Below are 26,522 nucleotides of genomic sequence, written 5' to 3'. Positions count from 1 at the left end.
TTGTTATCTGTCAAATTGAGATTGACATACTGTGACTGTGATTCAGTAAGGAAAAGAGCAAAAGGATATGAAAACAAGAAGATTTTTTGCTTTTCTCTCTTAATAGTATTATCTACTAGAGTTGCTAGTAGACACTGCTCTGTATTTTGTTGAATATGCTGAATGAGCCTTTGACATTGAGAAGGAGCAGAAAGCACGGTTGATGCTATTTTCTTCACTTCAAACTGGAGAAAACTTAGTTGTTTGGACTTAAAATTGTTTGAATATAAAATCTTGAAAGATTCTTGTTTCTTTCAGGAGACAATATATTTCATATAGATAAAATGTTATTAAAGAATTTAAAGTTTATATTAAAAGTACATGGTCCAAACGGCCTTTTAAAAACTGTAACTAGGTATATGAAAAGTTTAAAGTTCTGTCCTTTTTTGACAGTACTAGAGAAACCAAGGGAGTGTTATTATTAGCCCATGATGAAAACGTTTTTTCTTTCATGGTCACTTACGTATTGATTTTGTGATGAGAGCTTGAGTAGCACAAATGGCACAAGCTTTTAAAATTTATCTTATTTTTGTCCCCCACTTTTTTTTTTTTTTTGGAGACGAGTCTGTTCCTGTCATTAGGCTGGAGTACAGTGGCGTGATCTCGGCTCACTGCAACCTCTGCCTCCCAGGTTCAAGTGATTCTCCTGCCTCAGCCTCCCGAGTAGCTCAGACTACAGGCACACACCACCACGCCCAGCTAATTTTTGTAGTTTTAGTAGAGATGAGGTTTCACCATCTTGGCCAGAATGGTCTCGATCTCTTGACCTCATGATCTGCCCACCTCGGCCTCCCAAAGTGCTGGGATTACAAGCATGAGCCACCACGCCCAGCCTTTTTTAATTATTATTATTTTTTAAAGACAGGGTCTTGCTCTGTCTCCCACAGTGGAGTGCAGTGGCATGATCACAGCTCACTGTAGCCTCGACCTCTCGGGTTCAAGTAATCCTCCTACCTCAGCCTCCTGAGTAGCTGGGACTACAAGTGTATGCCATCATGCCTAGCTAATTTTTGTATTTTTTCTAGAGACGGGGTTTCAGCATGTTGCCCAGGCTGGTCTCGAACTCCTGAGCTCAAGCAATCTGTCCGCCTTGGCCTTCCAAAGTGTTGTGGTTACAGGTGTGAGCCACCGCATCTGGCGGCACAAGCTTTTGAGTCTAACAGACATATGTCAAAATCTCAGTGTTGTCATTAACCATAACCACATCTGAGTTTTCGTTCATGCATCTGAATAAAGGGGATATTACCTTCCTTGCATTGTTCTTATGAGGCTTGCTGACATAACCTGTGAAATTACTAAGCACAAGTGCCCACCTCATGGAAAAAAGGTGCCTAATTACTCACTTTTCTGTGATTTATTCCTTCTATTTTAGTCTTTTATCTATGTATTTTCAAGATGGAATGTTTCCAGAGAAGCTCTGTGTGACATAGTTTGTGAAATGTTATACTGTAGTTTGAAAAATATTATTTTGATATAGCTAGACATAGGACCAGTATTTCCTAGAAATGCACACTGGGCCGGGCGCGGTGGCTCACGCCTGTAATACCAGCACTTTGGGAGGCCGAGGCAGGTGAATCACCTGAGGTCAGGAGTTTGAGACCAGCCTGGCCAACATAGTGAAACCCCGTCTCTGCTAAAAATACAAAAATTGGGGGAAGGGATAGCATTAGGAGAGACACCTAATGTTAAATGACAAGTTACTGGGTGCAGCACACCAACATGGCACATGTATACCTATGTAACAAACCTGCATGTTGTGCACATGTACCCTAAAACTTAAAGTATAATTAAAAAAAAAAAAGAAAATTAGCTGGGCATGGTGGTGTGTGCCTGTAATCCCAGCTACTCGGGAGGCTGAGGCAGGAGAACCCGGGAGGTGGAGGTTGTAGTGAGCCGCGATTACGCCTCTGCACTCCAGCCTGGGCGACAGAGTAAGACTCCATCTTAAAAAAAAGAAAAAGCACACAGGAGCCTGTATGTTTATTGGCAGGTCAGTGTTATTCACATTCAATAATCATTCAAATCCAGTTATTTGGAATATTGTTCCCTTTATTCTAGGCAATGTAAAACAGTTGAGGAAAATGTGACTGGGAAAAGTTCAGTTTTAGTAGCTCTGAGTTTGCAAAAGCAAGGCATGCTGATTGTCTCTGTAAGATTACTGCAAGCCTAAAAACCAGTCTTTCCCTGCTTTTGTTTAGATTGTTTCCAAATTCCACTATTGGTGATAGTGGAGTCCCAGCACTACCTTCTTTGACTATGCGTCGTATGCGAGAGTCTGTTTCCAGGATGCCTGTTAGGTAATTTTTTACCTATAGCTTTTCTTTTAGAAAGTTATTTGGGGTGGTGGGGTTGGAAGCTTGAAGACAAAAAATAAGAGTTTCTTCGCATTCCCTCCTCTCTACATGGAAACCCCTTGCTGCTTCTGTGGAACTTGATACTGGTGGTACAGCAAAATGTAGAAATTTCTGTTTATGGACCTGTAGGTCTTACATTCTGAAAGTGACTTTGACTGTAGCTTCTTCTGTTATCATAGCATATTCCTTAATATATCATTACATTTTAAAGAGCTTGAGATTCTGCTTTCCTCAGTATGTACTGAGTTCAACCTCGATGGAAAGGGTCCTAAAACTTAATACAGTGATTTGATAAAAATAAAACCCTTAACTTTGAAATGCATGTTGTGGCCGATGCATTTGCTAAAACCATGTATTTAAACAGACTAGTGTCTTTAAAAACATTTAATTAGATTTTCAGCATAAATATTGTTTCTCATGTGTCTCTGAGTTTGCATATAACTTGTCTTTACTCTGTTTTCCAGCTTTATAATCAGTTTTGTTGCATTCACCTACTGCTCAGTGTTACACACATGAATTTGAAACCTAAAGTAAAATCTACATCCAAAATATCTTACTTTAGGCCAGGCACGGTAGCTCACACCTGTAATCCCAGCACTTTGGGAGGCCGAGGCAGATGGACCACTTGAGGTCAGGAGTTCCAGACTAGCCTGGCCAACATGGTGAAACCCCATCTCTACTAAAAATACAAAAAACTGGGTGGGTGTGGTGATATGTGCCTTTTGGCCCAGGTACTTGGGAGGCTGAAGCAGGAGAATCTTGAACGTGGTAGGCAGTGAGCCGAGATGGCACCACTGCACTCCAGCTTGGGTGACAGAGCAAGACTCTGTCTCCAAAAAAATATATATTATGTGTATATACACACACACACACACACACACACACACACACACACACACACACACACACAATGTGTAATCAGATAATGTTTAATGTGAAAATACTATGGAAATATTAAAGGCAGCATATCTTAGAATAAGGAATTTGCATATATCTGGATATATATTTCTGTATGGCTTTTATTTTTCTTGATAATTTGAAAAGCAAATCTGACCAAGAGTTTGTAGTTACCTCTGAAGATTAGAAGAAACCAGGCCTCTGAAGCCATAAACAGACGATTATGTGGGAAGGCATTTTTTCAAGACAATAGAACAATTTCCCTTAGAAAAGCTGGCCTTTTTCCCTTTAATTCATACATGGGTGTTACCTGAATCTGAACAAACCTCAAACGAATCTTTAGAGCAAATAATGAAAACGTTATACCTCTTAATGCATGTTCCCAGTTTGGTTGGTGGGGGGGTGGTGGTGACTGGAAGAGGCCAGTGGTTAATTTCACATTTAGGTATTTCCATCTAAAAGCTGAATTCCCATTTCTTTACTTTGTTTGCTGGTTGTAGCAGGAAAGGACAAACAGAGGGTAAAATCCTGGCCTTTTTACAGACATGCTCAGCACGTCTACTTATCTGTTTAAATAAATTCTCAAATTTAGTCTCTAAACTGGGCGTGTTCCAACTAGCTTAATAGGTGGTAGTGTGGTTGTCAAATGTTAATCTGTTCTTTCCTGGAAAGATGTTGTAAAAATTTGGAGTATTCGAGTGGTGCTTTATTTAAAAAAAGAAAACTTATAATGCACTCTCCTTTTCGTTGAATTCCCAATACATATATTATTTCCTGTTCCAAATTTTGTATGCAAAAGCACCTAGACTTAAGATAATTTTTAGATGTCACATATTTGAAAGAATCAAACATTTTGTCAAAGGTTGTACAGGTAGAGTTTGCCCTTAAGCATCTTACTTAGTCAAATATGTACTTGAAAGACTTCACCAGTATGAAAGCCTGAGTGCCAATCATGGAATTTTCTTTCTCCTCCTAGTTCTCAGCACAGATATTCTACACCTCACGCCTTCACCTTTAACACCTCCAGTCCCTCATCTGAAGGTTCCCTCTCCCAGAGGCAGAGGTCGACGTCCACACCTAATGTCCACATGGTCAGCACCACCCTGCCTGTGGACAGCAGGATGATTGAGGTAATAGGGCACCTTGGGGGTGGTAATGTCAGTCAATTAATGGGGTGAGGTTGATATTTATTTCAGAGTTTTGGGTTTCAAATCTGATCAAGGAATGTTGCAACACTTTCTCAGGTCTCTGGACTTTTACAGTTTATTTTATATCCATAATATCTTCAGACTGGCTGAATAGTCTGGTTAGTATATCATTCAACTGGAGAACTAAAACTTCTTGAAAAAATGTTAACATTTGAACTCTTCCCATTATCAGATTTGAATAGGCTATTAATGAACAAGTGTCTAAGATATTTAAAGAGCAGTTTAGTTTTGGTGTGGGACAGAAAATAACAGTGATGGAGAACTACAGATTCTCTGGAAGACTTTTGTGATTTTATTTAGAAATAAAAGGGTGGAGTCCTAGGACTTTAATAAGCAGGTGTTTGGGGAGATGTCAAAGTGCCCAAAGCCAGTGTTTTTGAACTGCTTTTTCTTTTCTTGGCTTTTTGGTTGTGTCCTATTGGTTTAATTTGCTTTCTGCTTCATCTTTAATAACAACTGAATACACTTAAATACTTCCTTTGTTCTTTATTCTTCTTTATTTCTCATTGCTTTGGACTAGAATAACAACCTGAGTGCTTCTCCCAGGGCGTGGTCCAGACGATTTTGTTTGAGGGGAAGAGTAGGTATTTTTCTTCATGCCTTTGCTTTCTTGTAATTAACAGGATTGCTAAAACTGTCAGACAGCAGACTACCAAAAATGAAATAGTTGCTAAGTTAAATTTATATTTCTTGTCACTTGTTTCCATGTTTTCTTTTTCTTTCTTTTTAAAATTTTTTTTGGCAGTAGAGTATATAGAAGTAAAAAAAAAAGTTGTATGTGGTATTGATGATAGGTGAAATGAATTTCTGAAGTTAGGCCAGGCATGACGGTGTATGTCTGTTGTCCCAGCTACTCCAGAGGCTAAGGCTGGAGGATCACTGGAGCCCAGAAGTTCTAGGCTGTAGGGAGCTACAATTGTGCCTGTGAATAGCCACTGCACTCCAACTGGGGCAACATAGTAAGAATCCACCTTAAAAACAAACAAAAAATCTTAAGTTAGATTTTGAGGCCAAGGGCATTAAAAAGTTTTTTTTAAAATCAATTCCAACCAAAGACTAATGTTAGACTTAACTTAGTTGGTGCTCACAGCATTGGTATTCTGTTTATATATTAGTAACCAAATGTGCTTTTGGTTGATAAACCCTAGAATAAATATTCTTTATTGAAAGCTTATCGGAGACAACTATGCTCTCTCTCATCATGTAGACACCTGCTGCCTTAGGCACAGTTTATCTCATTCAGACCTCAAATCACTTTCAACATAATTGTCCTGCCACTATTGTGAGGAGATCATGTATAAGCTATAAATTTTATTGTTTTGACTTTATCATTATGATTAGTCCTGATAATACAATAATATACCAGTTACTGCTACTTCTATTAAATGGTTTGTTCCTGTATGAACACTTTAATACTTACAGGGAACAGTAAAGGTCAGAATTGGCTGGGCGGGAAGATCACTTGCGACCAGGAGTTCAAGACCTACCTGGGCTATATGTAGCAAAACCCCACCTCTACAAAAAAAAATATAAAAATTAGCTGGGCTTGGTGGTGTGCACCTGCAGTCCTAGTTACTCAGGAGGCTTGGGCAGGAGGATTACTTGAGCCCAGGAGTTTGAGGTTGTAGTGAGCTGTGTATGATTGTGTCAAGTAAGAATTTTTGAGTTTTTATTATGAAAGAATTAGCACAATTGTTGTGCCTAATCATTTTTTACTTTAGAAGCAGGGTAAATTTTGATTCCTGTTAATTTAATCACATATAAGTCAGCATTTTTAAAGTAGACTAATTGTTGCTTTATTCAGATTATTTGTGGGTCTCAAATTATTCATAGTTCTCTTGAGTATTTAGACTCCAGGAACAATAGGAAAATTCTTTCTAGAATAAATTGATCCAACTATAGAAATTAGCACAGAATAAAATATGGGATATTTAATGGATACAGGGAAGAAAATTACCATAACATTAAGGAAAATATTCTGCTACATAGGAATATAATTGTGGTTAATAAAAATAAATTGTGCTTTGCTTTAAAAATAACAGCTTAGTTGGATAATGAAACTACAGCTGCCGATTTCTATTGAAATCCACATTATTTTTTGCCAGTGTTTTGCCCACCTGGCAGTTATCCTGCTGTACTTAAAAACACACATTCCTGGACTTCCCACATTCCCCTCCAAAACATGCTCAGTCAGTCCTGGGTCGGGGATTAGGGGTGGATCTTCATTCTTCTTTCCAGAGTCAGAATCACTCTCCAGGTAATTCTGAAGACTAGCTAGTTTTGGGAACCAGAACTAGGCTTTCTTGTTAAATTCCGAATTATGTTTTGGGAGCAGGGGAACAGCTTGGTTTGATTCTTTTTATCTAATTATATAATTAGATATATAATTTTATCTTTTTATATAATTGAGTGGGAGCATTCTAGTAATAGTTGTGTGGAACAAGTATCTTGTCTATACTGTAGTTACACAAAGAGAATAGTAGGACTTCCCCCCAAAAAATGTCCTTTTTTAGGATATGGGGGCCAAGTGGTTTTATATTATTCTATTATACTGTTCTATTCCAAGCGATGAATTTTAGATTGGGGTTTAGGTCTCATGGAGGCCTCTGCAATTTAAACTATTTTCCAAACAGTTTCTAATAAATTCTAAAGATAGCCTTTGCTTTCTCCCATGAGGAGAATGTAACCGATTTCCAAATTTACCCATAAGGCAGTGTTTTGTGGTGAAAGAGCTGAGGGCTGAGATCCATATATGATGGTTTCTGGTTCTATTTCTGCCACCTACTGGTTCTGCCAAGTGACCCTGCCAAGTCTCTCTACCTGTTCAGATGTGTCTTCTTATATGTAAAATGTAGGTTTTGAACTTGGATTTGTGGTCTTTCCAGCTTTCTGTGATTTTAGGCTTGGATAAAGTATATAGGCTGCTTACCTTTTTCAAATCCAACTTCTAGTCAATTTAGCCTAACTCCTTGTGGAGTAAGAGTGAGCTTCCCCCAGAATCCACCTCCCCACCCTGGCTTTTTAAAAAAAGTTTTGAGCCTCAGTGGAACAAGAATCCCAATCTTTGGAAGGGTCTCAGCTGAGAGTAACTTTGCTAGCTTCCCTTGAAAGAGTATGTTTGTTGTGTACATTGCTTTCTTTTGAGAAAAAGAATGTGGTTTTCATTATATATGAAAAACTGATACCAGGCTTGGCACGGTGGCTCACGCCTGTAATCCCAGCACTTTGGGAGGCCGAGGCGAGAGGATCACCTGAGGTCAGGAGTTCAAGACAAGCCTGGCCAACATGGCGAAGCCCTATCTCTACTAAAAATGCGAAAATTAGCTGGGCGTGCTGGTACACACCTGTAATCCCAGCTACTCGGGAGACTGAGGCAGGAGAATTGCTTGAACTTGGGAGGTGGAATATTAAATCCTTCTAATATTTAATGAAAAATCAGCCTTGGAGGTACTGGCCACCGATATTTGCTGAATTTAATCAAGGAACGTTGATTAGAGTATGTTTAGGATTTCTATGGTTTTTAGAGGTTTTATAATCTATTTTGTTCTTGCACATCCTCCTCCTCTCTTTTCCCTCCCCCAGAGAAAATCTTTTGTGTGTAGGAGTTGACCAGCTTTCCTTTTCTCTTTCAGGATGCAATTCGAAGTCACAGCGAATCAGGTACTTTTCCATAGTCATTTAGCCAACAATAATGGGCTTTTTTTCTTTATGCGGTGTATCTTCTGTTGGCTTATCCTTGTGTGGCTTCTGTTTGTCTTGTCTATTAAGCCTCACCTTCAGCCCTGTCCAGTAGCCCCAACAATCTGAGCCCAACAGGCTGGTCACAGCCGAAAACCCCCGTGCCAGCACAAAGAGAGCGGGCACCAGTATCTGGGACCCAGGAGAAAAACAAAATTGTGAGTATAGACAATAGTACCTCCTGCCAATTAGGGTTCAGTAAGAAAAACCTTGTTGGAAATTAGAATACTTTAAACTAGTTTTGGGAGAAGATTCTAATAAAATACATTCAATGAAGGAGATTATAAATGTCACTGTCATTTTTGGCACACTTGCATCAGACAGTTTGCCAGTGCTATAACTAAAATGGTATTTCTCAAAAGACAAAAATTGGAAGTATGGTTAATATGTTTATCTTTAAAAGATATGAAAACAGATGACATGGGTTGATCCTTTGATGCCCTCATTGTCAAAAGATTATTACCATTGCATGGAGTATAATAATGATCTCTGCTTGTTTCAGAGGCCTCGTGGACAGAGAGATTCAAGCTATTATTGGGAAATAGAAGCCAGTGAAGTGATGCTGTCCACTCGGATTGGGTCAGGCTCTTTTGGAACTGTTTATAAGGGTAAATGGCACGGTAAGCTTGCGGCCCTCCCTTTACTTACTGCAGGGCTTTGGTGTGAAGTCAAGTTTCAGCCCAGGGGGCCAGGAGGAGGAGAGGACTGAGTGCTCCTGGGCTTATAGCAGTACTCTCCCTTACATACTTGATTATACCTGAAGATTGAACTTAATTCTTTTTAGACTAAGTTCTTATAAAGCTCCCAGGATAATTAGAAATTAGTGAATAAGACTTGAGCCCTATAATCAAATCAGGAGTACTTCTCCTTTAAACTGATTAAATACAGTCTGCACATGGGTCATGCTTGGAAGTTCCTTAAGTGAGCAAGAGTCTGCTGCTATGGAGGGAGCATGGGTTCTAGAAACTTTAAGCTGGAAAGGACCTTAGAGATTGAAATGGGGACTGATTTGCCCATGGTCATGCAGTTAGGCATAGGAAAGCTGGAAATCTCCTGAAGTAACTTCTCTTTGTCCTGCCCTAGGATTAGTTGTGGGTGTCCCTATCAAACAGGGAAGGCATAGAGTTAATTCTTGAATCTATGTGGAATATTAGTGTCCTGATTTTAATGGAAACACTTTGTCACTTGGAAGAAAGGTACTATTTAACTTATGTAGTTACAGCTTGTGTATTTTGGCAACACTGAACATTTTGGCAACATACTTAGCATTTCTCTGTTAGGTTTTTAATGCCTCTGGCTTTAGGACTTTGGGAAATAATAGGTATTTCCTTGAAAATGCTGCATGTTCCCAAAAAGTCATCTCTTCTAAATTCAGATTACAATAAAGCAAAAATCACAGAGTCCCTTGGTGCCTATACTACTTTGGATGACACTGGAATTATCTTTAGAGATAAATGTGCAAAGATTGAGAGAAGTTAAAAGCATCAAATGAATGGAGTATTAAAATTCAAGGTACTGAAAATATCAAACACCTCCAGTTTTGAGTACTTGGTGATTTTTTGTTTTGTTTTGTTTTGTTTTGTTTTGTTTTGTTTTGAGATAGATTCTTGCTCTGTTGCCCAGGCTGGAGTACAGTGGCACAATCACAGCTCACTGCAGCCTCCAACTCTTGGGCTCAAACAGTCCTCCTTCCTAAGCCTCCCAAGTAGCTGGGACCACAGGTAAATCCCCAGCTAATTTGTTTTACCTTTTGTAGAGACAGGGTCTCACTATGTTGCCCAGGCTGGTCTCCAACTCCTGGACTCAAGCAATCCTCTTGGTTCTCTCAAAATGCTGGGATTACAGGCATGAGCCACTGTGCCCAGCCTTACCATGTGCTTGTTAATGCATGGTTTTTACCACTTGTAATTAATCATCTGACCAATTTCTAGTTCCTTAAGAGGATTGGCACCCGACTGAACATTTGTAAAGTACATGTGGAATGATTCCTTTTCCTTTGAAAATTGCATCTGGCTGGGCAGGGTGGCTCACGCTTGTCATCCCAGCCCTTTGGGAGGCTGAGGCAGGCAGATCACTTGAGCCTAGGAGTTCAAGAACAGCTTGGGCAACATCATGAAACCCCATCTCTACCAAAAATTAGGTAGATGTGATGGCACTCGCCTGTAGTCCCAGCTACTTGGAAGGCTGAGGCAGGAAGATTGCTTGAGCTCAGGAGGTGAATGTTGTAGTGAGCTGAATACAGTGAGTACACACTACTGTACTCCAGCCTGGGTGAAAGGGCAAGACCCTGTCTCAGAAAAAAAAAAAAAAAAAAAAAAAATTGCATCTAGTATGTACTACTGGGCTGTCTCCTGGGTCCCAGAGAAATGATACTGTTGTAGAATATTTATTTATATGTATTTAGAGACAAGATCTGGCTCTGTTGCCCAGGCTGGAGTAGTGGCACAATCTTGGCTTACTGCAGTCTCTGCCTCCTGGGCTCAAGCTAGCCACCCTCCTGCCTCAGCCTCCCAAGTAGCTAGGACTACAGGCACATGCCACCACACCCGGCTAATTTTTGTATTTTTTGTAGAGATGGGGTTTCGCCATGTTTCCTAGACTGGTCTCGAAATCATGAGCTCAAGTGATCCGCCTGCCTTGGCCTCCCAAAGTACTGGGATTGCAGGTGTGAGCCACTGTGCTCAGCCAGTTGCAGAATATTTTAGATGGCATAAATATCTCCAGTATTCCTTAGGAAAGAAGAACACAAGCACTTTGTGGGATAGAGCACTTACTTGTGTCTGAGATAACAAGGCTGCTAGTAGTTGTAGGAGGCAGAGCAATGGATATTGCATTTATTGCTTCTGTTAGCATTAGAACATTTTTATATCACATTTTAAAAGCCCCAGCTAAAAGCCAGCGGATGAAGTTTTAAGTTGTACCCAAGTTTAATTTTCCTCTGGTTGCGCACTTTCATTTGGGGATTCATAATTTTTCAAGGCATTGGTACGTGGTACTGCTTCTGAGCTTTGTCTTCTCTCAATAGGGTGAACTTTCAAACTGTGATAAAGATTATTTGTTACAGTGTTACTTCCATAAAGACTGCTATTAGAATGTAGATAACTTGTTTTTAAGATTCTAGGTTTTTTAGGCCAGGCGCGGTGGCTCACGCCTGTAATCCCAGCACTTTGGGAGGCCGAGGTGGGTGGATCACGAGGTCAGTAGATTGAGACCATCCTGGCTAACACGGTGAAACCCCGTCTCTACTAAAAATACAACAAATTAGCCGGGCATGGTGGCGGGCGCCTGTAGTCCCAGCTACTTTGGAGGCTGAGGGAGGAGAATGGCGTGAACCCGGGAGGCAGAGCTTACAGTAAGCCAAGATCGTGCCACTCCACTTCAGCCTGGGTGACAGAGCAAGACTCCGTCTCAAAAAAAAAAAGATTCTAGGTTTTTTAAGTCAGAAAGTCTCAAAAGTCAGAGGAGTGAGGAGCAGTGGACTTTTATGCCATGCTTTCAGAAAGCAAGCTCTGGTCTATGAATGAAGAAGAAAAATGAGTGGTCCAGGAAACATAACTTCTAGATTGTTTTGTGCAATACTTTTCCCCCCCATATTCTGGTTCCTGTATACAGTATATCTGTTCAGTATCTTAAAAATTACAACTGTTTTCATGATTTTGATTGAAGATTTTTTTAACTCAGCCCACCCACTTATGGAAGTAAAGCAGAAAGGGTCTCAAAGGAACTCAGAAGCCTCAGGTGCATGATTTAAAACTCAACATATTTATTTAAAGCAGCATCTGTCAGGCCCAAAGCTCACAACCTCCTTTTGGGCATTAAATTTGGCATCAAGGCTGGGTGCGGTGGCTCATGCCTGTAATCCCAGCACTTTGGGAGGCCAAGGCAGGCAGATCATTTGAGGTCAGGAGTTCAAGACCAGCCTGACCGACATGGTGAAACCCTGTCTCTACTAAAAATACAAAAATTAGCCGGGTGTGATGGCATGCGCCTGTAATCCCAGCTACTTAGGAGGCTAAGGCAGGAGAATTGCTTGAACCCAGGAGGCGAGGTTGCAGTGAGCCAAGATCACACCACAGCACTCCAGCCTGGGCGACAGAACGAGACTCTATCTCAAAAAAGAAAAAAAAGAAAAATTCTTTCTCTAGGCCAGGTGTGGTGGTTCACACCTGTAATCCCTAGCACTTTGGGAGGCTGAGGTGGGGGGATCACTTTAGCCCAGGAGATCGAGACCAGCCTGGACAACATAGTGAGACCCTGTCTCTACAAAAAACACAATTAGCTCAACATGGTGCTGTGTGTCTGTTGTCCCCGTTACTCGAGAAACTGAGGCAGGAGGATCACTTGAGCCTGGGAGATAGAGGCTGCAGTGAGCCATGATAACACCACTGCACTCCAGCCTGGGCAACAGAACAAGACCCTGTGTCCAAAAAAAAAAAAAGAAACTTAAGGAGTTTATATTCTAGTGGAGACAGTAAACAAGAAAAGTAGAATATATAGTATGCTGTAATTGCTAAGGAGAAAAATGGAGGAAAGGAGATATGGAGCGGCAGTCCCAGTTCAATGTTTTTAATAGGTTGGTCAGGGAGGAATCTGCCAAGAAAGTGGCATTTGCATGGAGGGCGAGGGTGGGTGGTGCAGATATCTAGGGAAGCAGTAACATCAAGTGCAAAGTGGACCACTCACCTGGCCTGCTCAGAGAACTCAAGGAGATCTTACGGCTTCATTTAGAGTGAGTGAGAGGTATACTAATAGGAGTGAGGTCCAGTGGTAGGGTGTTTTAGGGTCCTGTAAAGACTATCATTTGGGTTAAATGGGATCTGGGGTTGTAGGAGACCTTTAGGAGGTTTGGCAAGCCTTTGTTTGAAAATGAGTTTGATGAGAGAGCTCATTATCTGTCTGAGAGCCCATTCTAACTCCAGGTAGTTCCTACTAGTAGAAAATAGTTTGATTGGGTGCAGTGGCCCACATCTATAACCCCAACACTTTAGGAGGCTGAGGTGGGAGAATCACTTGAAGTCAGGAATTTGAGACCAGCCTGGGCAACATGAGACCCTTGTCTCTACAAAAAATTTTAAAAATTAGGTGGGCGTGGTGATGCACACCTGTATTGTAGTCCCAGTTACTTGGGAGGCTGAGGTGGGAGGATCCCTTGAGCCCAGGAGTTTGAGGCTGCAGTGAGCCGTGATGGTGCTGCTGCACTCCAGCCTCGGTGACAGAGCAAGAGCCAGAGTGGGGCGAGGGGAGGGCATGGAATAGTTCTTTATTAGAGTTGAAATCCGTTTTCCTATAATGTTTGCTCATTGATCCTAGCAGACTGAATGAATCCCTTTCATGGCAGTCCTTGGATTATTTATATGTAAACGAGGGGAATGCTGCAGTATAGAACATTGCTTCTGGATTTCATAAGAAATTGCAAATAATCTGTTACCATAACTGTGTTAACGAGAGCTGGCTGGCAGATGGATCCCTGCAAGTACCATGGGCACTGTCTTTGGTTGACCCTGTTCAGTCTTCCCATCAGTGACTTAATCAGAGGTGTGATATGTATTTGCATAGTAGTGAGGATTTAGAAAAGCGAGAAGAGTTCAACTGGCTAGGATGATGGAAAAAAGAAAAGATCAACTTTTAACAGAGATAAGTCATATTCATTGTTCCAAAAAGTAGAACTGGAGGGGGAAGATGTGGCTTAATGATAACGTGTGTGGAAACTGCTAAGGAAGTTCAGCCGACTGCAAGGTCAGAGTAAGTCACTGCGTGGGCTTGGCTCTGAATTCTGAGGTTATATTACTGATTAGGGCCAGAACAGGTGACACCAGAGGGTGGGTTCAGTGACAACTAGAGCATGCCCAGAGGAGAGCTATAAGAAAGGGAATGGACTACAAAACGAGGTCCATGAAATAGGAAGGTCCTTAGAAGCAGTTCCCCCTGAGCGATCATCCAGCATCTCCCAAGCCACATGCCTGAACCCCTAGCCCTGTCCTGTCCCATCCCGTTAAAGGCTCTGCCCTTTTCTGGGTCCTGGAGCCTGGGTCATAGCGTTGTCCATTTTCCCAGCACTTCCACTCAGTTGACTGCCTCATTGGGTCAGTTTACCTTCACAGGATTTCTTACCTTCATCCCTTTTTTCTGAGTCCCCACAGTCAACCATTCTGCTTGTACCTTTCCTGAGCTATTGCAGCAGATTCCTCTCTGGCCTCCCTCTTTCTCTCCTACAGGTGTCCAAATCCTACCCTAGAGTTTACTAAACACAGCTCAGGTTTCTCTCATCCCCCTCACCTCACCTTTATTTCTGATGTGCCCAGTCTGAAACATTCTCTGTCCTATTTACTAAAATCCTTCCCTTGGTTTATATCCCATTTCCTTCAGAAAACCTTTCTGTATTCTCTTTGAAAAGAGATTTACTTAGGCACCTGTAGTCCCAGCTACTTGGAAGGCTGAGGTTGGAAGATTGCTTGAGCCCAGGAGTTTGAGGCCAGCCTGGGCAACATAGTGAGGCCCCATCTCTAAAAAAGAAAAAAAAAAAAAAAGGATTTACTCCCCCATCTTGGGGAACTCCCCTTCTGTTCCAGCACTCCTGTCTTGGCTCCAACTGTACCAGAATGGACACTTATGCAAATGATCGTTGTCTTCCTACTCAGGGCTGGTTATACACGTTTCCCATATGGTGTCCCATATGGATCCATTTTTCTAGATAGAAGGTAGCTCCAAACATAGTGTGGATCTCTCCCATCCAGTCAACAGCACCTTCACCGGCAGCCCATGGCAAACACATGTGCAGGTTAACTGGATGAGAGCCACTTTGGAGGCTGCTGTTAAAACATGGGGACTCGTTGAAACTTTAGATGATAAAACCAGAGATCACAGGGAGACAGTTTGGGCCTATCATGAGGACCGTCTCTCTACCAATTTTCTTCCCAAAAATGAAATGGGGAGGGCTGGGTGGGGTGGCTCACGCTTGTAATCCCAGCACTCCAGGAGGCCAAGGCAGGCAGATCATTTGAGGTCAGGAATTTGAGACCGGCCTGGGCAACATGGTGAAACCCCATCTCCACCCAAAAATACAAAAATTAATTGGGCACGGTGGAGCATGCCTGTAATCCCAGCTACTCGGGAGGCTGAGGCAGGAGAATCGCTTGTGGAGGTTGCAGTGAGCCAAGATTGTGCCACTGCATTCCAGCCTAGGTGACAGAGCGAGTCTCCATCTCAAAAAAAAAAAAAAGGAAGGAGGAAGGCTCCAACAGAGAGGCTCCAGAAACACTTTTGAAAGTGGCTTTTGGCCGGGCATGGTGGCTCATGCCTGTAATCCCAGCACTTTGGGAAGCCGAGGTGGGAGGCCTCACAAGGTCAGGAGATCGAGACCATCCTGGCTAACATGGTGAAACCCCGTCTCTACTAAAAACACACACAAAAAATTAGCCAGACATGGTGGCGGGTGCCTGTAGTCCCAGCTACTCGGGAGGCTGAGGCAGGAGAATGGCGTGAACCTGGGAGGTGGAGCTTGCAGTGAGCCGAGATCATGCCACTGCACTCCAGCCTGGGTGACTGAGCGAGACTCTGTCTCAAAAAAAAGAAAGAAAGAAAGTGGCTTTTAAATTCATAGCACTCTAAAGTGGAATGGATCCCTGGATGTGTCTAAAGTTATATCAAGAGGCTGGTTTTACAGTGCTTGACAATCAGTTGTCAGTATTATAGGTAGAATAGCAATTGGAGTCAGACTGGGGTTTTGATCCTGGCTGCAGCGTTCTTTGTTTTTTGGCTGTATGACCTTGGGCAAGTGACTAAACTTCTCAGCTTGTTGTCTGTGAAGATAAATTATTTACGTCAGAGGGCAGCTGTGAGGATTAAAAGAGATAAAAGTATACACAGTGCCAGGACTCAGTATTATTAGAATTACTTTTTAATGGTATTGAAGGCAGAGAAGCTTAATTTCAATATATATATCTGAATTTTTACTAGGGACCATCTTAGGTCTCACTGAAATGTGGATTCAGAGTTCAGCCTCAATAGTTGCTAAATGGCCTGCTTCCTTACACCAGCATCCAGCCCCAGTCATTCTGTATTTGCCAGGCCATTCATATCTATGTACTGATTTCATCCCCACAGGACAAGGTTTTGACCTGTCACACATGACCTCACCTCTGTGGCTTGCCAGGGTTGGTGTGAATAGTTTAACCAAGGCTATTGAAGGCCTAACTGTAGTGATAGCAGTTAACCTATGTAACTTTTTTGAGTCATTTGAATTATGTAGAGATTGGACCTGTAATCCCAGCACTTTGGGAGGCCAAGGTGGGAGGATTGCTTAAGCCCTGGAGGTCAAGGCTGCAATGTGCCACTGCACTCTAGCCTAGACAACAGAGTAAGACCCTGTCTCAAAAAAAAAAAAAAAAAAAAAAAAAAATTGGAAATTTGTCATATCTGTGTAGGTATGTGATTCTTTGGATAAATGATTCACTGTATCTTCCTCAAAACTAGGTTATTTGAAAGACTAAGATCATTCAACTGATTGCACTGACTGCCAACTAATTTTGCAGGAGATGTTGCAGTAAAGATCCTAAAGGTTGTCGACCCAACCCCAGAGCAATTCCAGGCCTTCAGGAATGAGGTGGCTGTTCTGCGGTGAGTAGAAAGCTGGCGGTCCAGTCCCTCTGGAGTGCTGGAGTGGGGAGTACAAGGACTGTAGAGTTAGTGGACTGTGCCGCAGGTTGGGACGGGCAGGCAGTTAGGACTCACTGTGGAGTTCCTGTGGTTGGATGCTCCTCCCTTGAGAGCAAAGGGATGTTTCCTTTAGTTTATGTGGTTGTCAAGCCTTTCGAAGAGCCCCTTTTTAGGAGAATACCCTCCTCTGGGCACAGTAAACTCAATAGCCCAATTTCTGTCTCTGGGTTTTGGTTTGAGGTGGGCAGAAATAGGCCCTATTTTTACCTTTATTTCCCAGAACCCTCTTTATAGCTGAGTTGCCTTATTTTAGACTTCAGAACAGTCAGCTTTCCAATCTTTCAGTCACTATTTAGACTTGTAGGAATAAGTCATATAATGGAGACTTCTACAAGGAGTCCTTGTGACCTCCACAGGAGGGTCATGGAGTGTACATTGATGAATGAGAATGTCCTCTCTGTAAGCAAGGCCGGCACTGAACTGATGGCCCAGTGAACTAATGGTGGGCTTCTGTTTGCTCAGAATGCCACCCGGGTTATCAGCCGTGCCATGTGTTTGTTTTTGGGACGGGGGTGGTGTTGGGACTGGGGGTGGTGTCGGGACTGGGGGTGGTGTCAAGAGCACAGAACCCACCGTCCACGGGAAAGCACAGTAGACCTCCCTGAGCACTTTCCTTCTCCCTCTCCTCTCTTCCCCTCCCCTCCCCAGCAAAACACGGCATGTGAACATTCTGCTTTTCATGGGGTACATGACAAAGGACAACCTGGCAATTGTGACCCAGTGGTGCGAGGGCAGCAGCCTCTACAAACACCTGCATGTCCAGGAGACCAAGTTTCAGATGTTCCAGCTAATTGACATTGCCCGGCAGACGGCTCAGGGAATGGAGTGAGTAGATGGTCTGATGCCTCTCTGGGACCCAGGCATCAAATTTGTCCCTAAATTGGAACCAGGATCAGGAAAAGCCTTCTAGTCCATTAAGCGATTCTGTGATATCTTTGCACAAGCCTCTGGCCTAGGCTGGAGGGGCCAATTATCAGGAATGAGTTGTTCAGGTTCCAGCTGGGTGGGGTGGCTCACACCTGTAATCCCAGCACTTTGGGAGGCCAAGGCCAGTGGATCACTTGAGGCCAGTAGTTTGAGACCAGCCTTGCCAATATGGCAAAACCCTGTTTCTACTGAAAATACAAGAATGAACCAGGCCTGGTGGCACATGCCTATAATCCCAGCTACTGAGGAGCTGGGACAGGAGAATCGCTTGAACATGGAAGGCAGAGGTTGCGGTGAGCTAAGATCACGTTACTGCACTCCAGCCTGGGCTGCAGAGCGAGACTCTGTCTCAAAAAAAAAAAAGAGAAGTTCAGGTTCCTCCTTGGGACTGAACTTCCCCCTTGGGGCTCAGATTCGGGCTCTGCCTGCTACCCTGGCTTTATCAGAAACCTGAGAATATAGTGGGGTGCATGCACCTTCTGCTTAGACGCTGTGGCAATGCCTTCTGCTCAGCTGTCTGAGGCATGGCTGTCCCACATGAGGGTTTAAGCAGATGTCGTTTTTGGGATAATTTTTTTTTTTAATTAAAAACTTTTTCCTGGCCAGGCACGGTGGCTCATGCCCATAATCCCAGCACTTTGGGAGGCTGAGGCGGGTGGATCACGAGGCCAGGAGTTCGAGACCAGCCTGGCCAATATGGTGAAATCTCATCTCTACTAAAAATACAAAAATTAGCTGGTTGTGGTGGCAGGCGCTTGTAATCCCAGCTACTCGAGAGGCTGAGGCAGAAGAATCACTTCAACCCGGGAGGCGGAGGTTGCAGTGAGTGGAGATTGTGCCATTGCACTCTAGCCTGGGTGACAGAGCCAGACTCCATCTGAAAAAAAAGAAAAAAAAAAAAACACACTTTTTTCCTTAGAGACACAGGTTCTCACTGTCACCTATACTAGAGTGCAGCGGCGCAATCATAGCTCACTGCATCCTTGAACTCCTGGGCTCCAGCTATCCTCTTGGCTCAGTCTCATAGGTTGCTGGGACTGCAGGCACATGCTACCGTGCCCAGCTAATTTTCGTGTATTTTGTAGAGTCGGAGGTCTCACTGTGTTGCCCAGGCTGGTCTCAAACTGGACTCAAGTGATCCTCCCACCTTTCCTGGCTAGCCTAGGGTAGTGCTTCTCCAACTTCTCCTCTGAAGTAGAGGAGCTCCTCGTACCCCTAGACAACTGGGAGTTACTAAGCTATAGCTGTGTTTGCAAGTCCTACATAAATTCTCACACTGTCTTTAAAATTCATATGGAAGTTGCCTTCTGTGTATTTTAAGAAATGGAATGCCTTTTCAGAAAAATTGAGATATAATTCATACATCATAAAATTCCCCCTTTTAAAATGTACACCTACCTCAGTGTTTTTCTGGTATTGAGTTGTGCAGCCACCACCACTATCTAATTTTAGAACATTTTCATTATCCCGGAAAGAAACATATGCCCATTGTATTAGTCTGTTTGGGTTGCTCTAAAGGAAGACCTAAGGGTGGGTAATTTATAAAGAAAAGAGGTTTATTTGACTCGGGGTTCTGCAGACTGTACAAAAAGCATGACACCAGCATCTGTGTCTGGTGAGGCCCTCAGGAAACTTTCACTCATGGCAGAAGGCAAGGGGAGCCACGTGTGATGTGGTGAGAGAAAGGAGCAAGAGAGAGAGCATGGAGGGAGGTCCCAGACTCTTTAATAACCAGGTTTCATGTGAGCTAATAGTGTGTGAACTCACTTGTTACTGCAGGGAGGGCACCGAGCCGTTTGTGAGGAATCCATCCCCATGACCCAAACACCTGCCACTTAGGTCCCACCTCCAACACTGGGGATCACATTTCAACTTGAGATTTGGAGTGGACAGATATCCAAACGATATACCCATTAGCGGTCACACAATACCTCCCACCCACTTGCAGTCTACTTTCTGTTTCTATGGATTTTGCCTACTTTATAGTTCAATATAAATGGAATCATGTAAGATATAATATAGTCAGGTAACATATAATGATGTTTCGGTCAATGACCACATATAGGAAGGTGGTCCCACAAGATTATAATACTGTATTTTTACTGTGCCCTTTCTATGTTTAGCTATGTTTAGAGACACAAATACTCACCATGTTACAACCAGCTACAGTATTCAGTACACTGAGGGCCATACAGCTTTGTAGCCTAAGTGCAACAGGCTATACCATTTAGCCAGGGTGTGTAGAAGGCTGTACATTCTTGGTTTGCGTGAGTACACTTTATGATGTGTGCATGATGACAAGTTGGCTAACAACACATTTCTCAGAAGGTATCCCTGCCATTAAGTGATGCTTGGCTGCATATAATACACAAGATATGGTATTGTATGCCTGGGCTCTTAGACCTAGCATAGTATTTTCAAGGTTAATGTGTAGCATGTTTCACTACTTCATTCCTTTCTGTGTCTGAGTAACATTCCATTGTATGGATATGCCACATTATTCATTCATCATTTATGGACATTGGGTTATCAGAATTACTTTAGAGTAAAACTGATGCTTGAAGAAGTGTCAGCAATGGTCAGGCGCCAGGGGCCCGTGCCTGTAATCCAAGCATTTTGGAGGCCAACGTGGGAGGATCACTTGAGCCCAGGAGTCAAGACCAGCTTGGGCAACAGTGCAAGACCCTGTATCTACCCAAAAAAAAAAAAAAAAGGGCGGCATGGTGGCACATGCCTGTGGTCCCAGCTACTAGGAGGTGGGAGGATCACTTGAGCCCAGGAGGTTAAGGCTGCAGTAAGCTATTGACTGCACTCCAGTCTCCAAAAAAAAAAAAAAAAAAAAAAAGGTGTGAGCATGTTTGTGCTGTGGCCTCACCTTCAGGTAAGCAGTGATGTGAACCAGGCTGAACAGCACAGGGTCTATCCCTGTGTGTAACACTCCTTGGAGCCAGGCCTTCAGTGGCTTTACTTCTTAGCTGTAGTTTAAAACTGCTTTCTACCCATGCCCCTCAAACTTATTTTTAATAATTTCTTTTCCCTTCACAGCTATTTGCATGCAAAGAACATCATCCATAGAGACATGAAATCCAACAGTATCCTTTGGTTGTTGAGTTCATTTGACTGCTCGGTTCTAAATTTAGGGAAACAGAAGGGAGGCTTTCTATCACAAGTGGCTCTCGGTGCCAGGGGATATCTTTTTAAGGAAAGAGGCAGAGGACAGGAAAACAGAAAAGTCAGAAAATTAGTAGGCTTGGCCTGCCCCTCAGCAGCTTATGCCTCACCTGGACTGATGAGAGCGATGTTTAGGTTAGGTTCCTTTCTGAGTTTATCTCAGCAAAAGTGATTTGGAGAGATTTCCGTAAGCTTGAAATAGGCATAATTTTATCACACTATTAGTAAATGTAACCTGAGGGGGATTGGGCTTTTGTCTTAAGTTTATTTCTAGTTTGTGGCCAGTGTGTGTATGTCTATCTGCTTGTTATGTGGATAGCAAGTAGCTACAAGCCAAATGTTGAAAGGTTTCCAAAATCACTAATTAAAATGGTCTTTCTTGACTGGGCGTGATGGCTCACACCTATAATCCCAGCACTTTGGGAGGCTGAGGCAGGTGGATCACTTGAGGCTAGGAGTTTGAGACTTGCCTGGCCAATGTGGTGAAACCCCATCTCTAAATTTAAAAATTAGCTGAGTGTGGTGGCACGTACCTATAATCCCAGCTACTCAGGAGGCTGAGGCACGAGAATTGCTTGAACCTGGGAGGCAGAGGTTGCAGCGAGCTGAGATCACGCCACTGCACTCCAGCCATGGGGACAGAGCAAGGCTGTGTCTCAAAAAAATAAATAAATAAAATGGTCTTTCTCAAAGGTACATAAGTGGGTTCTTCAGAAGTCACTATTAGAAGAGGAGAGGGGTTGTTTTTATAGAAGAGTAAATGAAGAAAGGTATTTTTAATGCTGTGAGGTGTGAAATTTAACAATTTTGAATCTGCCACCCTCCACCAGCCTTTCCTTGTGAAAGAAAGATGGCATTACAACCCACGTTTTGCCTCTTGAGCAGTGAGAGGCATGATAGTTGTGTTGGATTATGGGACATGGCCTATTTTAGGTACATGTCTGAGGTGTGGAACACCTTTCAGTGGTGGGGTTTTTAGCAGCCAAACATTATACCATGAAAGCAGACACCACAGATTTAAGGAGGTGTGAATTCCTGGGCACCAACATCACAAGTTACTTTGTGTGTGTTTTGTTTTTTAATTTTTTGTTGTTTTTTAATTTTTTTTCCCTCACAAGTTAGACTTAAACTGTATGACTTCTTTATCCAGAAGCGAGCTGACTTCAGTTCTCATTTTGAAGTCACTGAGTGGTACCAATTCTAGTGAGGAATTTCTTACTACAACATTGAACACTCAGTAAGGGATTTGCTATTTTGTTAACCACTCAAGTTTCCGATGGTGATTTGAGGGCAGAATACAGGCAGAAAAGCCTGTAAGCTGTCAGGCCATCCTTGGCCCTCTGGGGAGCACTGGAGTGTGGCCTCTGCTCATCCTGTTAGGGTTTCAAGCACCTGTATTATGTGGAAAGGTCACAAGGCCAGGGACCCAGCACCTAGATGTGCAAATGGGGAGAAGAAGCAGGGAAGAAACGCTGGCTTGCTTTTGGCTAGGGCCAAATAATCTGGCACATTGACCAATCACTGCCTATCTTCTGGAAGAAGGTGCATTTCAAAAGCACTTTAAAGAACTTCAGAAACCTTAGGAAGTTCAGTGCAGAGAGGCTGTGACAGAGGTAAGGTGGAGAGATTATCGTGTTATAAAGAACTTTGGGATGTTTTTCAAAATTAACCTGACCATTCTTTTGAAACCAGAGTCCTTAACAAGCATTGAGATATATTTCTCCATGAAGGCTTAACAGTGAAAATTGGAGATTTTGGTTTGGCAACAGTAAAGTCACGCTGGAGTGGTTCTCAGCAGGTTGAACAACCTACTGGCTCTGTCCTCTGGATGGTGAGAATCTGGGCTCCCACCAGCAGTCTCTGGTATAGGGCAAAAGGAATGCCTTGGAGATTTATGTGCAAACTTAAAGCGTTTCTGTACATTTCCCCAAAATCCACATGACCCCTAGTGACAGCCAGCCTCAGGGCAATTGTAGATTTTCTTGAGGAAGCTGTTGATCAGAACCACTGTGAAGCTTAGTGTGGAGAGGAGTTAATAAGCTGGGTGACAGAAATGTCTTGGTCCTTTAAAGACAAGGATTCCTGAGCTGTTTTAACCAGTGCCTGAGTTGGAGTCCTTTGGGGGAAAAGCTATGTGGGGACTGAAGAATGGACTCATTCATAACTAATGAAAGGGACAGCCTGGCCCCTAGATGTCTGTGAGGCCTGTCATATGGTGATAAATGCACTTTTGTCATATGGTGATACATGTAGGCCCCAGAGGTGATCCGAATGCAGGATAACAACCCATTCAGTTTCCAGTCAGATGTCTACTCCTATGGCATCGTATTGTATGAACTGATGACGGGGGAGCTTCCTTATTCTCACATCAACAACCGAGATCAGGTAAGTCTGTGCTGGTGCGAAAGGACCCAACTCGTGGGAGCCCCTGGGCCTCCGCCAGCCTAAGCAGCTAGAGGGTTAGGACTTGTTATTATCTGTTGTTCATTTACCCTCCATTAGCTCAGCTGTTTTCTTTCCCTTAGATCATCTTCATGGTGGGCCGAGGATATGCCTCCCCAGATCTTAGTAAGCTATATAAGAACTGCCCCAAAGCAATGAAGAGGCTGGTAGCTGACTGTGTGAAGAAAGTAAAGGAAGAGAGGCCTCTTTTTCCCCAGGTAAGGCTCAGGGCTGCTAGAATGTGATTAAAGCATGGGTTGGTTCGTAAAGATGGCAATATAAGGTGGGAGTGTTTTGTTTTGTTTTATAGGGAGGGGACCCAGGTCCTCTACAAGATGGTGGGGGGCAGGGTACATCCTGTGTCTTTGAGACACAGCTAATGAGAGCATTCTTGGGCTTTGTTTCAGATCCTGTCTTCCATTGAGCTGCTCCAACACTCTCTACCGAAGATCAACCGGAGCGCTTCCGAGCCATCCTTGCATCGGGCAGCCCACACTGAGGATATCAATGCTTGCACGCTGACCACGTCCCCGAGGCTGCCTGTCTTCTAGTTCACTTTGCATCTGTCTTCAGGCTGCCAGGGGAGGAGGAGAAGCCAGCAGGCACCACTTTTCTGCTCCCTTTCTCCAGAGGCAGAATACATGTTTTCAGAGAAGCTGCTGCTAAGGACCTTCTAGACTGCTCACAGGGCCTTAACTTCATGTTGCCTTCTTTTCTATCCCTTTGGGCCCTGGGAGAAGGAAGCCATTTGCAGTGCTGGTGCGTCCTGCTCCCTCCCCACATTCCCCATGCTCAAGGCCCAGCCTTCTGTAGATGCGCAAGTGGATGTTGATGGTAGTACAAAAAGCAGGGGCCCAGCCCAGCTGTTGGCTACATGAGTATTTAGAGGAAGTAAGGTAGCAGGCAGTCCAGCCCTGATGTGGAGACACATGGGATTTTGGAAATCAGCTTCTGGAGGAATGCATGTCACAGGCGGGACTTTCTTCAGAGAGTGGTGCAGCGCCAGACATTTTGCACATAAGGCACCAAACAGCCCAGGACTGCCGAGACTCTGGCCGCCCGAAGGAGCCTGCTTTGGTACTATGGAACTTTTCTTAGGGGACATGTCCTCCTTTCACAGCTTCTAAGGTGTCCAGTGCATTGGGATGGTTTTCCAGGCAAGGCACTCGGCCAATCCGCATCTCAGCCCTCTCAGGGAGCAGTCTTCCATCATGCTGAATTTTGTCTTCCAGGAGCTGCCCCTATGGGGCGGGGCCGCAGGGCCAGCCTTGTTTCTGTAGTCACATCATGTGTATACAAGGAAGCCAGGAATACAGGTTTTCTTGATGATTTGGGTTTTAATTTTGTTTTTATTGCACCTGACAAAATACAGTTATCTGATGGTCCCTCAATTATGTTATTTTAATAAAATAAATTAAATTTAGGTGTAATGGCTGTTACCTCCTTTTAAAGTAATTCTGAGCTCACAACTTGAATGCCCCATTTGTTCACCCTCTTCAGGAGCAGAAGAAGTCAAGAACAGGAAATGTGCCCAGAGCCTAGGCTGGGAATGAATTTGTAATTTAACCTTTGTACTCTTTGTAAACCTCTACTGAAGAGTTAAGTAAAGTATAAAAATTAATTAAGCAGAAAGTACTCTAAACTCAGCTAATACCTTAAGTAATAATACATTTTATAAACTATTCGGTAGGTACAGCTTTTTTAAACACAATTAAACACAAAAATAGATTAGATAAATTCCAGCTTGGAACAAGCTAGTGCTGGTTCACAAGGTTGTGCTCACCCTTCAATTAATTAAAATCAAAATGACTACAAGACTTGCCGTCAGCTCTCTTCAGGACCACTGCTGGGTCAGAATCAGAAACCTTGGGTGCCATGAAATTTTTACAAAATTTCAAATCAAAGCCAGGCTTTGCAGCTAGATAATAGATCACTTGAGTACGAACCACACATGTAAGTGCACGTATATTTGAGTTGAGTTCTCAATACAATTACCCTGATGGGCATGAACCCACAGGTGAGAGCAGAGGCTTGGTTCCCCTAGAGGGCCCTGGCTGTAGGCCCCAACACCAACCAGACGACAGGAGGGCCAGACTGCTACCCAGTACTGTACCTCCTGCTCCTTGAAGAGCCTCTCTAAGGGAGAAGAAGATTTATGCTTCCACTTTGTTTGCTGCACATATGGCAACAAGATTGCTACCCTGATTTGGGACACTTGAGAGAACTCGAAAAAAATGACCACCCTTAAAGCCCTAGAAAAAAGTTGTATGTTTGTTAACAGCTATGCTGCGCTCACTTTGCATTGTGTGTTCTTGAAAGCTCTGTATAAATCAAAATTTTGACCACACACTAAATACACTAGAGAAATACACTATAGAGGAATCCTTTTATAGGGTTGAAGACTCCTTTGGTAAGAAAAATATGCTGCATTAGGGGCAGCTGCAAGTTTACTATTTCTGGGGAAGAAAAGATCAAAGATAAGAGCCAGGTTTGTTTTTTAAAGCAATCAATCCAAACAGTTTGGGTGTTAGTTGTTACCCCTGAGGGGCTTGAGGTGTAACTATACCAGCTATAAAAATAGCAATTCCATACATTTAATTAGGTTACTTTATATCTTTCACTCTTCCCCATGGCTGTAATAATGGAGAGTGAATGAGACTAAGGCTAAGCCCAACTCCACTCAAATCCAAGCCACACATCACCTTGGCTGCAGTACAGGGAAGCTCCGCACACCCTGGCTTGGGAAAGTTTCGGCCGATGGAGCCCAAGATGCAGGGCAACCATCTACTCTTTAGGGTTCTGATGACTCCACTCCGGAAAGGTGCATGAAGAGGTCCCCGAGCTCTGTCATGTCGACATCTTCATTGTTGGGGACATGCCGGCTTTCTCGGTTCTCGATGAAATCCCAGAGCCGCACTGAATTAAAGAACTGCAAAAACAGCCAGTGGACATGCCTGGTTACTGCTAAGAGCAACAGGAAGGCTGCGTTCCTTGATCGTTCTTTTGCCTACCCCATTTCTCTGCCAGGAAC

At 43.3% G+C, this 26,522-nt stretch overlaps 2 protein-coding genes across 11 annotated transcripts in view; one reads left to right on the top strand and one right to left on the bottom strand.

The window, feature by feature from the left end:
- Positions 1–24,921, top strand: part of RAF1 (Raf-1 proto-oncogene, serine/threonine kinase) — an 81,146-nt gene extending 56,225 nt beyond the window's left edge. For 4 of the 8 annotated variants that reach the window (XM_031009559.2, XM_055381020.1, XM_055381021.1 and 1 more), the window contains 12 exons: positions 2,238–2,336; positions 4,267–4,420; positions 8,131–8,158; positions 8,267–8,394; positions 8,739–8,856; positions 16,768–16,852; positions 17,600–17,776; positions 20,924–20,970; positions 22,762–22,880; positions 23,303–23,434; positions 23,575–23,709; positions 23,899–24,921. In XM_031009559.2, coding sequence (XP_030865419.1) covers positions 2,238–2,336; positions 4,267–4,420; positions 8,131–8,158; positions 8,267–8,394; positions 8,739–8,856; positions 16,768–16,852; positions 17,600–17,776; positions 20,924–20,970; positions 22,762–22,880; positions 23,303–23,434; positions 23,575–23,709; positions 23,899–24,042 — 1,366 coding nt within the window. In that variant the 3' untranslated portion in view covers positions 24,043–24,921. The remainder of the gene's footprint in view (positions 1–2,237; positions 2,337–4,266; positions 4,421–8,130; positions 8,159–8,266; positions 8,395–8,738; positions 8,857–16,767; positions 16,853–17,599; positions 17,777–20,923; positions 20,971–22,761; positions 22,881–23,302; positions 23,435–23,574; positions 23,710–23,898) is intronic. The other 4 variants (XM_031009560.3, XM_055381023.2, XM_055381024.1 and 1 more) reach the window with 1 other exon arrangement.
- MKRN2 (makorin ring finger protein 2) overlaps positions 24,809–26,522 on the bottom strand; it is a 29,138-nt gene continuing 27,424 nt past the window's right edge. For all 3 annotated transcript variants that reach the window (XM_004033634.5, XM_004033636.5, XM_055381030.2), the window contains one exon: positions 24,809–26,420. In XM_004033634.5, the coding sequence (XP_004033682.1) occupies positions 26,283–26,420 (138 nt within the window). In that variant the 3' untranslated portion in view covers positions 24,809–26,282. The remainder of the gene's footprint in view (positions 26,421–26,522) is intronic.

Source organism: Gorilla gorilla, chromosome 2 (genome assembly GCF_029281585.2).
Source record: "Gorilla gorilla gorilla isolate KB3781 chromosome 2, NHGRI_mGorGor1-v2.1_pri, whole genome shotgun sequence".
Taxonomy (NCBI): domain Eukaryota; kingdom Metazoa; phylum Chordata; class Mammalia; order Primates; family Hominidae; genus Gorilla; species Gorilla gorilla.
Note: the sequence above shows the minus strand (reverse complement) of the source record. Positions and strands in the feature narration are given on the sequence as shown.